We start from the raw sequence: 14,416 nt of genomic DNA on the forward strand, positions 1-14,416 counted from the left end.
AATTGTTTTCGAGCAATTTGGACGTTCCGATTATCGGTGATCAACATGGCAGTCAACGTGTTAATGTGAATGATCTTATACGGCGCTTAATTCTCAAGATAATCAAATTTGGAAATTTCCATCTTCTCGAAATCTTAATATGATTAGATAAAATATTAATGATTCATTCTTTTTACTGATAACAAGTTCCGTTTGTTCGATAGATTAATATTTGAAATTTTTTATTTTTATTTTACTCGATTCCATTAGGATTTTCAGAAAAGATAACCCGATGGGTGAAAATTAAATTGAACAAGGGTTCTGTTACTTGTTGTCATCATTGAATCACATTAAAGAAAAGAGCGGAACTACGTACAACAGTAAAAATAGAATGTTTGTTGCATTGCATGTAAAAATGGACGCGTAATGCGTAACAAACAGGACAAATAACACAAGTAACCTCGTCACACGTAACGCACCACCGTGCATCAGATAAGTGACATTCGACTTGCATAATCAAAATTACGAATTTTTCAACTAGAGAATACGATTAACAGGAACTGTTCTATACGAAGCTTTATATTCTTCGTACAGATATGTGGTAGAACCTCGATTATTCGATTTAATTGTGCCATTAATAGTCCACATAAACGAACACTGGAGAAGACATTCGTTAAAACGTATTCGTCGAATTGTATCGCATATGTATATTTCAAGATATAATTTAACTTCTTACACTGGAAGATTTTAATATTGTGTTTAAAATGTCCCCATAAAGGGACTAGTCAAGTGTGACTGACCCTCTTAAAGGGTTAAGAATTTGAATTATTGAATTCCCGTTTAACTAGGATTGTAAACAATTTAGATCACAAAAAATGGTAATTCCATTAATCGAGGATAAAGTTAATTTTTTCACGTTATACGGTATATTCATAGAACAGTTTCTACATGTCAGCTTGTTACAAAACAGCTCTCGGCAATAACGATTTATTGCAAAAAATATCATTGTAAATATATATAATTGAATAATGAGTATCGTTGATTGTAATCATCAAAATTTTAATAGTAATCATTGTAATGATTACAATCACCACACTCGAGTTTAATCAACAGTTTTCACAATTAGATTAATACTAAAAGATTAATATAAAATAATAAATGTTACTGTTGAAACTAGAAATGAGCCGTTTTTTTAAAGTGGAATAAGTCCATTTGTAGCTAAAAAAATCGTTCATTTTCTTTAAAAATTCCATTAATTATTATTGCATAAGGAAATAAAACAAGTTTATAGTATTATAAACATTACCCGAATTGATTAACGTTTACCAATATTTTTAAGTTAATATTTTGAACACCGCACAATTACACAAAATATACAAAATGAAAAAAAATATAACATCAAATTATTGAATTGAATTACGTTATTACCATTATACGTTTGTCTTGTTGTATGTCATCGTATTAGGTAGCATTATTTATAACATAAAAATATTTTCAAATAACCGTTGTTAACTTGAATGAATTTTAGTAATTCAATTTGTTTGGGGGATACCGGCCCAATAACATTCATGTGTCATCTGTTACATATCTCACTGTAAGAAAAAATGAACTTATACTTCTTACAAAAAAACAGCTCGAATAATGGATTCCTTTCCGGTCTTTCTAATATTATATGTCGCCATTATTCCTAGGACATTTTCGTCAAACGTTTCACATGCTCTTGAAATATGTAATACAATCAATTTTGTCGTAACAACCGGTGTATACTTCGGCAAATATTAGAGTCATCTTGCTGGAGGCCTTTTGGGAGGCCTATGAGAGACCGCTCCCTTGTCTCGGGACGTTGTGCAACGTGATCCATGAGCGAAAGATCATTGTCCCGCGTGATCGTACGTGAACCTTGCGGCTCGTGTGCAACTCTTGCACCCTAATTATGCGGGCGCAATACGAGACAACGCCATTGTCTCTGGATTTTACAACCGTGAATTTGGTTTCTGTGATAATATCTGGAAATCAATGCTTGTTAGTTGCGAAAATTTACGTTCAATCCCTTTTTCGGTCGACATGTTATCTACGTTACGTACAGGACTTGAAAACCGCAATCTTATTTCACGTGAGAATATTATGTAAGTTATCACGAAACGTAGACACTGTACACATGAAATTTTACAAATATTTTTATGTTTCTATGGTAAGGATATAACGATGAGGAAAATACGAGAAATAAGAAATATGAAACGATACGATGCTGTTAATAATTTAAATATTTGCAATGTATATTAATAATATTTAATTGGTAACTAATAGATGTCAAATTGGATAGTGAAACGTTTATTAATATTTTGATAATGTTAATTGCAGAACTTAGTTGTATAAAAATATTCCAATTAATGTGATACAAACGTTTATAGAAATTTATGGGGATATCGTTTTTGTGCAATAATTGGAGATTAATGAAGATTAATCGTTTTATAGATATGAAAGAGATACACTTGTAAGAAATTGTTTCTTTCAATATTCGCCTTGTGCTGAGAATATTTACGAGAGATGTATCCATTCGTTAATTTTTGACAGTTATAATTAATTAACTTTCAACCGATATGACATATATTACTTCACAATGAATCTCTAAGATCCGTAATACATTTAAGCGAATGGGAGCACACTTGCGTGCAGCAAATATATCCGGAGGCTTTAGGTCACAAGCGCCTGAAGGAATGAAGTCTATGAACTAACTCGATATTTTAGAATACGTTGAAATTATGTACAGTTTGCTCGTGCTATATTTAACTTACAGAGTAAAGTAACTTTTGTATTAAACTAGTTTGAATCATCACAAATCATAATCTATGGCATACCATTCTTTTTACAAACATTAATTTGTTATTTCAAATCTTTCGAAATTTTCCCAAATTACAATAGAATGTTCCATTTATCAAGATGAGAATTTGATCCAAACATTTTTTATATTCTTCCTCAATGCAGGGTTGTCAAACGCTTATATTTAAATTATAAAATATATAGACCTTAACAAAAACAATATAAAACTCATAAATTTAAAATTTAACTGTAAATGCAAAGAAAACTATAATTGTTTAGTCATACTGATTATAATTCTGATAATACATTTGGTGACTAATAACCATAAGCTAATAAGTATTTTGTTAAAGTTCCCTTTCTCAAACAAATTTTGATATAAAGATTCCAAATAAATTAAAATTTAGAAGACGACAGCAGTGACACAGTAAAAATGTTAAGAGGTCTTTAACTGTGATTCATATAGTTACATATATGGATGAAAATCAAAATCATTTAAATGTCGCGATCAATCATACTACTATCAAGAATGTTGTGTCACAGTGTTGGATAGTTATTGACCTCGATTGAAGATTCTCAATGTGATTAGTTCAAACTGCTAGAAAGTTGCAGTTATTTTCCTTTGCGCTTCTAATCACTCGTACAGCGTTGTTCGTAACTCTGCAAATGACAAAAATTCTATATTTTTCTCCGTTTTAGAATATTTTCTATGGTGAAAAGATTACGATTTCACACATTTTATTACCTATACTCTAAACTGCCGAATCTTAACCTTCGTTCTATCATTTCTTTCACAATTAGGCTTGATAAAACTAGTTCATCGTTAATGATTTACTATAAAAAGAAACGAATTTAATACTTATCCTGTGTGTACGTTTAGGTTGCCGATTGACAATGGAAATGTAGTATTTAACTTATATTCAAGAAAAGTAAATAACATTTAGATTTGTCGAATTGAATTTAAAATTATCATCACAAATCTGATACGGTATTATAGGATAAGGAGTTAATTTTAATCTTTATTCAAATTTGATACTTTCATTTCAACACTCGAAAGGCTTCTCTACTATGCGGAAATATAAAAAATTTTGTTTTCAGTTTTGTTTACTATACTTACTGTAATTTAAGATATATTTTCTATTTTGTTATATCAAAAGTTCTATCAATGTTTCTTTTACGTTTAGCCAATATTTGGTCGTTTTATAGGTAAAGTAAGTATTAATAAAAAATTATTCACCTTATAGGTTGAACTTTTACGAGAAGGGTCGGAGAGTAAAGTAACAGTAAATTTTACTTTGCCCTTTGACTTAATGCTTCCTACAAAGAAAAAGGATGCATTTAAAAAATACGAAACACAGGTAATTGAATTCTATAAAACTGTCAATAAAATTAGTTTAAGGATTGCTAAATATCTTGAATTAACAAGCACTGTTTAACTGAAATAGAAAAATATTTAAACAAAAACAGGTATAAGAATTATATAAACAAATATATCTGAATAAAAACTATTGAAAGAAGAAAAATAAAAAGTGACATAATATAGATACTAAGGAAGAGGAACAAGAAAAATTCAAATTAGGTAACAATATAACAGATATGAGAATATTGAAGGGGGAAATAATCAAGACGGTAAACTGTGCAAAAATATGCAACAAATAAACGCAATTACTAGAACATCTAATAGAAGATTATGTACACGCGGATAAAACAAAATTAACGATAAAAACGTAGCGAATAAAAGAACAAAGAAAGTAATAGAATAATTTAAGGGTGTGAAATATTTTAAAAGAGAAAAGAAAGTAGAAAAAGGTATCGAAATAAAAAAATTTTATTGTTTAAATAAGAACACAAATATATTTTTATAGCTATTAGTTCCGTATCTCTATGCTTCTATACATTTAAAGTTTACTCAAAACAAGTAATAATTAAAGTATCAAGAACTAAGGTAACTCTAAACCAAGTTGCATTTTCTTACCACGAGAACAAGATAACACAAATATACATGCAGTAAAAAAGTGTTCAACTTCAAATTATCATAGTCTACACTCTACAGGAATTCCAAAAACGCATCTATTGAGACTTTAATTGATTTACAATTCAGTTTGCGTATTGCTAAATCAACTTCTTTAACAATTTCTCAGAGAAACATCTGTCATCTTTTTAATAATTGTAAACAGAAAAAATCCGGTATGGGTCATTTTGACCCATCTCGTAGTTTTAATGTTAAACCGTGCCATGGAAAAGGCTTTTATTTTCCACATGCAACAACCTATTTTTCATGATTACTAAACTACAGATTTCTATGGAAATTCAAATTGTACAGAACGTAATTAGAAAAATAAAATCATTTGTGATGGAAAATAGCTTTCCCTAACAAACACTATACAAATCAGTACACCATGGATCGTAGATATTCCTCCGTACAGCATGCAACCCATGCACGTCTGTACTTTCAAATTTACCGTAAGTACATAAAAATCCGCAGTCTAATTACTACCTTTAAAGACATTCGATTAATCCAAACGATACGCGTCAGATGCTTTGAACATGCTCGGTCAAGCTAGACCAAGAAGACACCAGTCTAGCAGAGAAGAGAAAAAGGCATGGAAAAGCGAGCCGAAAGAATTAAAACCGATCAATGAATCAAGAAGAAAAATAAGACCGGCGGGATCAGTATGCCGAGGTGCATTGACCTCGTTTCAGGATCTCACGAATCCCCGAAGAGAACGATTGTCAGCGCGTGCCCCTTTCTCGAAGGTGTTTCGCCACCTGCAAATCCCATCGCGCGTTTACGGTATCTAGACATTTAGCAGAATTAATAATTCAAGATTAACGGGAGATAAGCGGGGCCCGTCGAGAACCGGGAGAAGGAACGCCGCGTGCACGGCCGAAAAGTTTTATCGAGGCGCGAGACACGCCGAATAAAAGCCTGTGCTTCGTTTATTGCTTTTCTTGGAACAAACCGAGCCGTACGAAGGCCGGGGTTCGCGGAGATGAAAAGAGGAGCAAGCAAACACTTTCCCCATTGTAGGTACCCGCGAGAGAGCCGAGCTGTTAGGCGTGCCCGTGGGACGCGTAATAATTAAAATCGCGCCGGGATAAGGCTCTTCATTCGGGACAAGGTCGGGCGTATCGGTCTCGAGACGAGGATCCAGGAAAAAATGAATCCCCGTTACGCGACGACCGTTAACGTTTGCGAATACCTTTTACAGCGAACGAGCGGGCTAGCCAGCCCTTCGGCTGTTTTAATCGGCGCGGTCCTAGCGTCGAGGATTAAAGGCAGCGCCACGCGTCGCTCGTGCTCGATCTTATAATTAATAAAATCAATTAATCGATATCTCCGCGCATGATCTTTCTGCTCGGAGCAACGCACGGAATTTATGCCGACGGACCGCGACAAGTGTACGCCGCTGGGACACGGAGCAGAAGAAAAAGAAGAAGGAGAAGATTACGAAGATTGCGGGGAAGAGGAGGAGTAGTAAGAGCAAGAGCAAGAGCAAGAGCAAGAGCAAGAGCAAGAGCAAGAGCAAGAGCAAGAGCAAGAGCAAGAGCAAGAGCAAGAACAAGAACAAGAACAAGAACAAGAACAAGAACAAGAGCAAGAGGAGAGGAAAACCGAACGAGCCAAGAAGATTGGTTGCGTAACCGCGGCAATCCGTCGGCGCATATGTGCTCCGATCGCCCGGGGCGAACCGAGACCTTGCCGACGTGCATGAGAACTGGGCCGCGACGGGCCCCACTGGGCCCTCCTGACATCAGCCCGATTCTACCGAACTCATATCGGCCCAGCCACCGATCTAGACAGCATTTACACTTCCCTCTCTCTCCAACCCCCGTCCGAGTTTCTCTTCCTTTTGCTCCTTGGCCTGACTACGTTTGTCCATTTTCCAAGTCGAGGATTTCTTTGTGACTTTTATACTTGCACTATTGTGCTTCTTCTGTTTCTTTTTTTTTGAGAACTATTGTTTTATTTTTGTCGTACTAAAATAATTCCTGATTTGTTTCACAGCTTCTCATGCACCACTGTCTTAATGTTAAATTTCTGAATTTTAGAAATAACTCCCACTCTCCATCTGAATTTTTCTTTCTTTTTTCCTTTGGACTAACTATGTTTGTCCATTTTCTATGTCGAGGATTTGTCTGTGATTCTTATTTTTTGCTTCTCCTGTTTCTTTTTATTATAGCATTTATGAATTCTAATTCTGGATAAAACTATAATAGAACGATTAAAAGGAAAACCGATCTCCATGGACTACGATGTAAATAAAAGAAGCTAATGTTTATTAGGTTCGGAGATTTTGTACCGTAAAGATGTGATTTCTATTGTGCACTACATTTTTTAAATAAAACTGATTTATTATTTTCTAATATAAAATCAACAAATTCTAATTAATTAAACTGTTTTTCATGTTCCACTGCCTTTTTGTTATGTTTTTGATGTTTAGATATAATTTTTACCCGCCGAGTTTCTCTTTCCTTTGCTCCTTGACCTGACGACATTAGTCCATTTTCCAAGTCGAGGACTTCTTTGTGACTTTTATGCCTTTTCTCCAATTTCTTTTTTCCTTTAAATTATTTTTCTGCTTATTTTATTATGAACTGAGAAATGAGATGTGACCAAGACACATAAAATTTATGTTTGCTAAACTGCTTTCTGTGTTTTGCTATCTTTTCCATCAGTTTGTGAACTTGTAGTACCATTTCCATTCTCTATTAAATTTCTCTCCCTTTTGCTTCTTGGCCTAACTACATTTGTCCATTTACCAAGTCGATAATCTCTGTATAATTTTTATACCTCCTTTTCTCTGTTTCTTTCCTTCTTTCGAACTGTCGTTCTGTTTCTTTCATTAAGAGTTAAAAAATGAAACATGGTTAAAACATACATAAATTTTATCCTTTCAAATGCTTTCTATGTTTTGCTATCTTCTTATTAAGATTGCGAACTTGTAAAACAGTTTACTTAAATTGTTTACCCAAGAATCATCTTTAAATTCTGAAAAGTATGGTGGAGTTTTGTAAACTTTCTTCATTAATTCTATTTAAGAAAGAATGTGGCAAAAGAAAAAAAATGGAGGATGAGTAATACAAAAGAAACACTTTAATTTCATACTAAGGAAGTAATTTATAACAGCAGTAATTTTTTTTATAAATATGTATATTAGTCGTATTAATGAAAACAAGAAATATGACTATTAATATTAAGGGAACACGTAAAGAATACTAATATTTCCTTAATATTAGTATTTTATATGTTTCTCTGTCCTATTTGCTACACGTGTGGTAATAACTCACACTCTTCTAGTAATAGCTTGTACAACATGCTCTGTTTGGTATGCTGCCAATTCAATTTAATTATATATATATAGGAAATGCATTTCGCTATCATTACATAACTTTCCAAAATGTTTTGTTCTAATACTTCCTAAAATGGTCAAAAATTCACAATTATGCTGACTATTCAAATATTTCGGTTTATTATTCGACAGTAATGAAGATGCAACGATTACTCATTTAACATTTTTAATTAAATTTACGACTTTTCTTAGAGAAACCCAAAGCATTATGACGTTGCAACGATGTCTAAAGAACGATTAAAAATTACAGTTATAAAAACTGTTTAATGAGTTATTTTCTTGTTGTTCATTAATTTAAATTTTGTTTTATTAAACCATCACCTCTCTCAGACAATAATCTTTTAATAATATTTCCCCTTTTTAACTTTTCAAGCTAGTGAAAGATTTCTTACTCAAAATATAATATTAAAATTGTCTTTGTTCTATCGTCTTCTCATTGTTCAATTACTGCTGTCATTTATATAAGTCTTAAATATTTATATCGTTATTAAATGATTAAAATGTCATTGGATTAATTATTTTCAAAAAAGTATGTACCCTTGTATCCTTAATTTTTTCATACTATTCTTTTTTCTCTTCAGATCTTTTAAAGTGTTTGTTTCTTTCGGTTAGTTCTCTTTCATTTATTTATAGACGATATTCTTGTTTTATTAGACATCGGTATTGTTCTCATACCATGATACTATTATAAATACACATACTTCCCAGCAGTTCACCGACACCAGAGAGTCTGGAATGTATTTACTCTCCTGTGGCAGCCTAACCTGCGTGAACATACCTTTTAAATTTATTTCTGGTCGCTAATAACGTATATCGCTGTCTGAACCTTAAATAAATACGTTAAACAAGAAAATTCAAACTCATCCTTCTCTTTTAGGGAACAGAAAACTACTAATACTTTTAATTAGAATAACTCAAATAATATTTATACAACAATGTATTCGTTTTATAAAAAGCATCAAAATGTTTATGCAAGTAAACTTTCCAATGAATGTTCATAAAACTGAATCATAATTTATTTCATCTATGTAGCATATACAAGTACTACTTTTGCTAATAAAGATATAAAATAAATAATTTCAAGTTAAGATTAATGTATAAAACTGTTGCGTAAATATGTGTAACTTCTCAGAATTTTTTTTTCTTTGATAACGAAAATGTAATGTTAACGAGTGCAGAGAAATAAAATTGAATCTTACTACTGCTGATTCTTTTAAATTTTAACGACTAATAAATGTACAAACACATATATATATAATTACAGATATATATTCTATATCTGTAGCATTTACAATTTATTTATTATAATCAGAAAAATATTTTAAAACTTTCGTCATACCGTTTAATTGTACTTACACTATCGCTGACATTCAAATACATATATCCGAAGAGCATTTCCTTGAAAGGATTAACATAGAAACGAACGTTTCCGCGAACACAGCCTCCGGATCTAAGGCCTTGATTTCTCCACGGATGGATGTGGGCCACCGTGATTGTTAGGAAATCATTCATACCGCGAAATAAATATAAGTTTTTTTTATCGGCGTGTATATCAATGGACCATAGTCCGAGAATTGCGGAATTAGAATTAGAAGCAGTGAATTTTTACAAGACCAACAACTCACATACAACCTGGTTCTCGGAGAATGGGAATAAATCATACGAGTTTTTCACGACATTCAGAAATCTGATAAAAAGCAGGAATTCTTCGTTCCTCTGAATCCAAAGTAATAGGATTACCTTTATAGGATGTAACTAGAACGCTTTCAAGTGTATAATGAATGTAATTTAAGAAAGTTAAGAATCTGAATTGGAGGAATAGTCCACGGTAAATGAGATATGTAGATGTTTATAATATGAACATCTATATATCATTTTTATTACTAATAAAGTTAATTAATTATTAAGGTACTAATAAAAATTATTATGTAGTGTATTGCTGTTAATCAGTAAGAAAATCAGAAAAATAATGATACTATATGAAATGAATGAAGTAAATAAGAATATGATATACAAAATGATAAAACATATAAAAAATGTGCAACTAATTTCAATATAATAGAATGAATTTTTTCAGCCTATGTACTGTTTCTGAGAAGATCGATTTTCAATATTAATTTATAATAAGCAAAAGTGGTATTCAATAAAAATTTATTACAGTTATTGTTTAAAATTTTATTTATTATAATTTTAATTTTAAACTTTTATTACAGTTATTGTTTTCCATTTTTGGTTTCATAATATTTTATGAAATATATTCAATAAATTTTGTACTTTCAATTTATTATTTATCAATAATTTATTATTTATCAATTTATTATTTATCAATCATTTTTCTCGCATTTATAAACAGAAGTCAAACATAAATAAAAATCATTACTAATCAGAAAGTGCATAATTTCCTGTTCAACATTGTATATGACATTATTTACTTGTCAATTAAAGCATACATTTCGATGCCGCAGATTTAAAAACTTATAAACACATTTAATTAAGGAAGAAACATTTCTACTATAATAAATTTTTCTTTTCCTTCAGGTGTTGGGTCCCATTTCAGGGTGTCACGTGAATCCAGCTGTGTCAATTGGCCTTCTTGTTAGTGGAAATTGCAGTTTCTTAAAAACGTTGTGTTACGTAGTTTGTCAATGCTGTGGGGCAATCGCGGGTTCAGCTGTTTTAAAGGTAAAACCACATTTTTTTAGTTATTATCGAACATATTTAACACGTTGAATACCACACGATTTTAAGGTGCAGAATACGCGAAAAGGAAAAAATACAATATTAAACTATTTAATTTAACTGCGTTGTTATTATCGCAGGCTCATTTTGCTGAATGTCAACGTATTATGTAGCGTTATTTACAATATAGAAATGTTTTCAAATAATCATCGTTTAATTAAGGAAATTGCAGTAATCGAATTTGGGCGGGGGTCATCGGTGATCCCCATGGCATCCAACGTGTTAAAAAATATGAAACTGAACTCGATTTACATACATGTTCAAATTACTTTTTGTTTTATTGCTTATCAAGTGACAGAAGTTGTATATTCATTGAGATGAAAATTTATTTAAAATATATAATCTTAAAAGTATTCATTAAAAATGTGGATAAAGTGTATTATAGTTTACAGAAAAAGAAATAAAAATATGTTTATTGATTGTTAGTTTTGGATTCTTAACAACTTTCTTGTAGATTATAGAAATCGCAAGAAAAATGTCATTGTCATTTTTATAGTTCTTTTAACGCATTTCGCAAAACATTGATTCTATCATTTTTGTACGACACCATATTTGTTTAATTTTATTTAATACCATAAAATCTTTAAATAATATTAATATGAAATTTTTATTATAAAAAGTTATCACACATTGGAAATACAATAAAAATTTGATGAAATCTTCATAAAGGTTTCTATTTCATTGTTTCTGTGCAAGCTAATATACAATAATATAAATGAATATGAGTAATCGTTTCTCTAATCTATAAAATAATAACATGTTTCTATATAATTATCTTAAGTCATAATAGGAACTGAAACCGAATATTAATCAAGGTTTTCTCGGTATATTTCTTCCATTTTTTCCTCTTCAGTTATTAGAGTGCATTTTTCCATTATCGTCAGTTAATTAATATGTACAGCAAGGTCAAGGATTTACCGTATATTTAGTAACACCGGTTACGTCGGGAATCAACAAGAGTGAAGCAAATTAAATAGGCGAAATGTGTGGTGTACTATCTACTTATCGTATAGTATTATTAGTGCTTTATGAGTGTATTAATTTCAAACATGTCAGGATCAAGTGAATTGCATCATTAAAAAGTTATAAAGTGTTGTCCATTTAGAAAATGATAATGGGAAGCTTTTACGTGCGTGAAAAGCAAAAAATAGACAAGCACGTGAGCTACATATTTTACAATCAAGATGAGTACTAGAAGTGGAAATAATATTTTCGAGTCACGTGTATAACATACATTTAGAAATTAAACATAGTATAGAGTATTAAAATTAATTAGATCTAAAGATTCATCTACAATTTTCAATGGAAATATTAAACAATAACGTGCTAAATACGCTACAATATTGTAAATATTTATTTCATGGAAATTCATTTCATTGATAACAATCAATGTAAAAGATGAAAAGCGCCGAAGTAAAGAAAATCATAGTTTATCAATTTCTTTGCAAATATATCGATAATTATCAAAGTCGCCTACATTTAGAAAAGTTTAACTCACTGCTTCACCCATTTTCATCATCAACGTATACAATATATGCTTTTAGATTGCTCAAATTGTCAATCAATATTACCGTATGATAGTATTATAATTTATGTTAAGTATAATAACGTTATAAATTGGCATTTTATTTGCGTCGATCATATTTCAGAACTAATTTTATGAGTAAACTATTGCATAAGTTACTGATTTTGATAATACAGTTTTAAATCGTCGTAAACATTCACTAATTTAGTAATTAATACATTATTAGTTGAAACAAGTTATTTGTATTTTTTTTATATAAGTAAAAATACTTTAAATAAATGCACATAAATTATTATTACAGAAATCTATAATATTGAATTCTTTAATATTATTTTAACAATTATCCCATTATTTATTCCCACAGGTACTAATTCCAGGAGCACCTACCCAAGGTTTAGGTGCTACAAACCTTGCTCCATCAGTCACTGACAGCCAAGGTATTTTCATGGAAGCCATCGTCACGTTCCTTTTGGTTTTGGTTGTCCATGCAGTGACCGATCCAAAGAGGACAGACACGAAAGGGTGGGCACCTATGGCAATCGGGTTGACTATCACCGTGGCACACATGGCAGCTGTACCCGTAACAGGAAGTAGTATGAATCCTGCCAGAACACTTGGTCCTTCGGTGATACTGGGCGACTGGAAAAACTTGTGGATTTACTGGATCGGGCCTATTCTGGGAGCCTGCGTAGCTGGTATACTGTACAAGCTGGCATTTAAACGTAAAAAGGAAGACGACGAAGCATCCTATGATTTCTGAGGATAAAGACATTTATCTTCTTCTAATCGCGAGAAACAAAAACGAAGAATTATTAAATACCGGAAGAAGTTCGTGCAGATCCTTCAATCAAAATTTGAACTCAGAGATTGTTCTTGTAAAGTAATTCTATTTTATTTGATACATAATTAAATACAACTTGCTGCTAATACCAATTTCATTCATTAAACTAGTGAAAAATTGAACGAAATCGAACCTCAATTCATTGCTAACAAGAAAACCGCACGAACTTTTGCCTGTGCCTAATATTACGAGGAAAATTTCTGAGTTTTATTTTCAGTAGTAAAATGTATATCGTTCAATTTGACACAGAAATTAGAATTGATATGTGATTTTGAATGTAGAAATGACATTGGACAAAATATGGAGATTTGATTTATTGTTCTATATTTACAATTTGAATAATTGTTCGCAGGGATTTTTATACCTTTCACTTACTTGTTTTCATAAAAAATGATCTTAATAAGCGATACACCGTATTTCAGTATCGTGATTTGCAAGTTTCGTGATGAGAAATCGTTTCTCTTCGTAATTGGAAAAAGGAGGAAAGAATTTTTATGTGACACATAAATGGAACAATATCTGATCTACTATTTGTTAATTTCTTTTTTTATTTATTCTATAGACGAACACTAATGCGTACTTACTATGAACAATTAGAAATAAATGTGTACGAATTTATAAAAGAATTTTTCTATAAAGTAGTTTAGAAAAGCAGTTCGTTGAAGAACAAAGTAGGTCTTTTTTATTAATATATAATATAATCCTATCCGTGTTTATTGTATGTCTGTTAATAACATCTCGATACAAAATCCATGTTGAATTCGTCACGATATTTTCATTAATAACATTTAATTATCTAAGTAAAACTTTTAGCTTAAACACTCTTGAAATTTTCGATATTTACATCTTTCTGCGTTTCTCCGCATAATTTTATATATTTTTTAACGTACAATTAACATTTTTGAGAGTGAAACGTCCTCGTGTACACATACATACTAGAACGATGATCGACTTTAGAAAATTTAATTCTACAATTTTGTATTTTCTTCATAAGAAATACTGCATTTTATAACTGTATTTTCTATATAGTTTAAGCTTTGTATATATTGTACTTAAAGTAGCTTATAAGATTTCTAAACAAAATATCACGTCTAAATCTGTTTGTAACTGGTGTCACCTTAATTGTACATAAAGCATAATTCCCTTTTATTACTTATCTTT

The 14,416-nt window shown here is 31.1% G+C and overlaps 1 protein-coding gene across 3 annotated transcripts in view; it reads left to right on the forward strand.

The window, feature by feature from the left end:
- LOC116435217 (aquaporin homolog protein drip) overlaps positions 1 to 14,404 on the forward strand; it is a 67,885-nt gene extending 53,481 nt beyond the window's left edge. For all 3 annotated transcript variants that reach the window (XM_031994572.2, XM_031994573.2, XM_031994575.2), the window contains 2 exons: positions 10,689 to 10,832; positions 12,779 to 14,404. In XM_031994572.2, the coding sequence (XP_031850432.1) occupies positions 10,689 to 10,832; positions 12,779 to 13,174 (540 nt within the window). In that variant the 3' untranslated portion in view covers positions 13,175 to 14,404. The remainder of the gene's footprint in view (positions 1 to 10,688; positions 10,833 to 12,778) is intronic.
- The last annotated feature ends 12 nt before the right edge of the window (positions 14,405 to 14,416 follow it).

Source organism: Nomia melanderi, chromosome 11 (genome assembly GCF_051020985.1).
Source record: "Nomia melanderi isolate GNS246 chromosome 11, iyNomMela1, whole genome shotgun sequence".
Classification (NCBI taxonomy): domain Eukaryota; kingdom Metazoa; phylum Arthropoda; class Insecta; order Hymenoptera; family Halictidae; genus Nomia; species Nomia melanderi.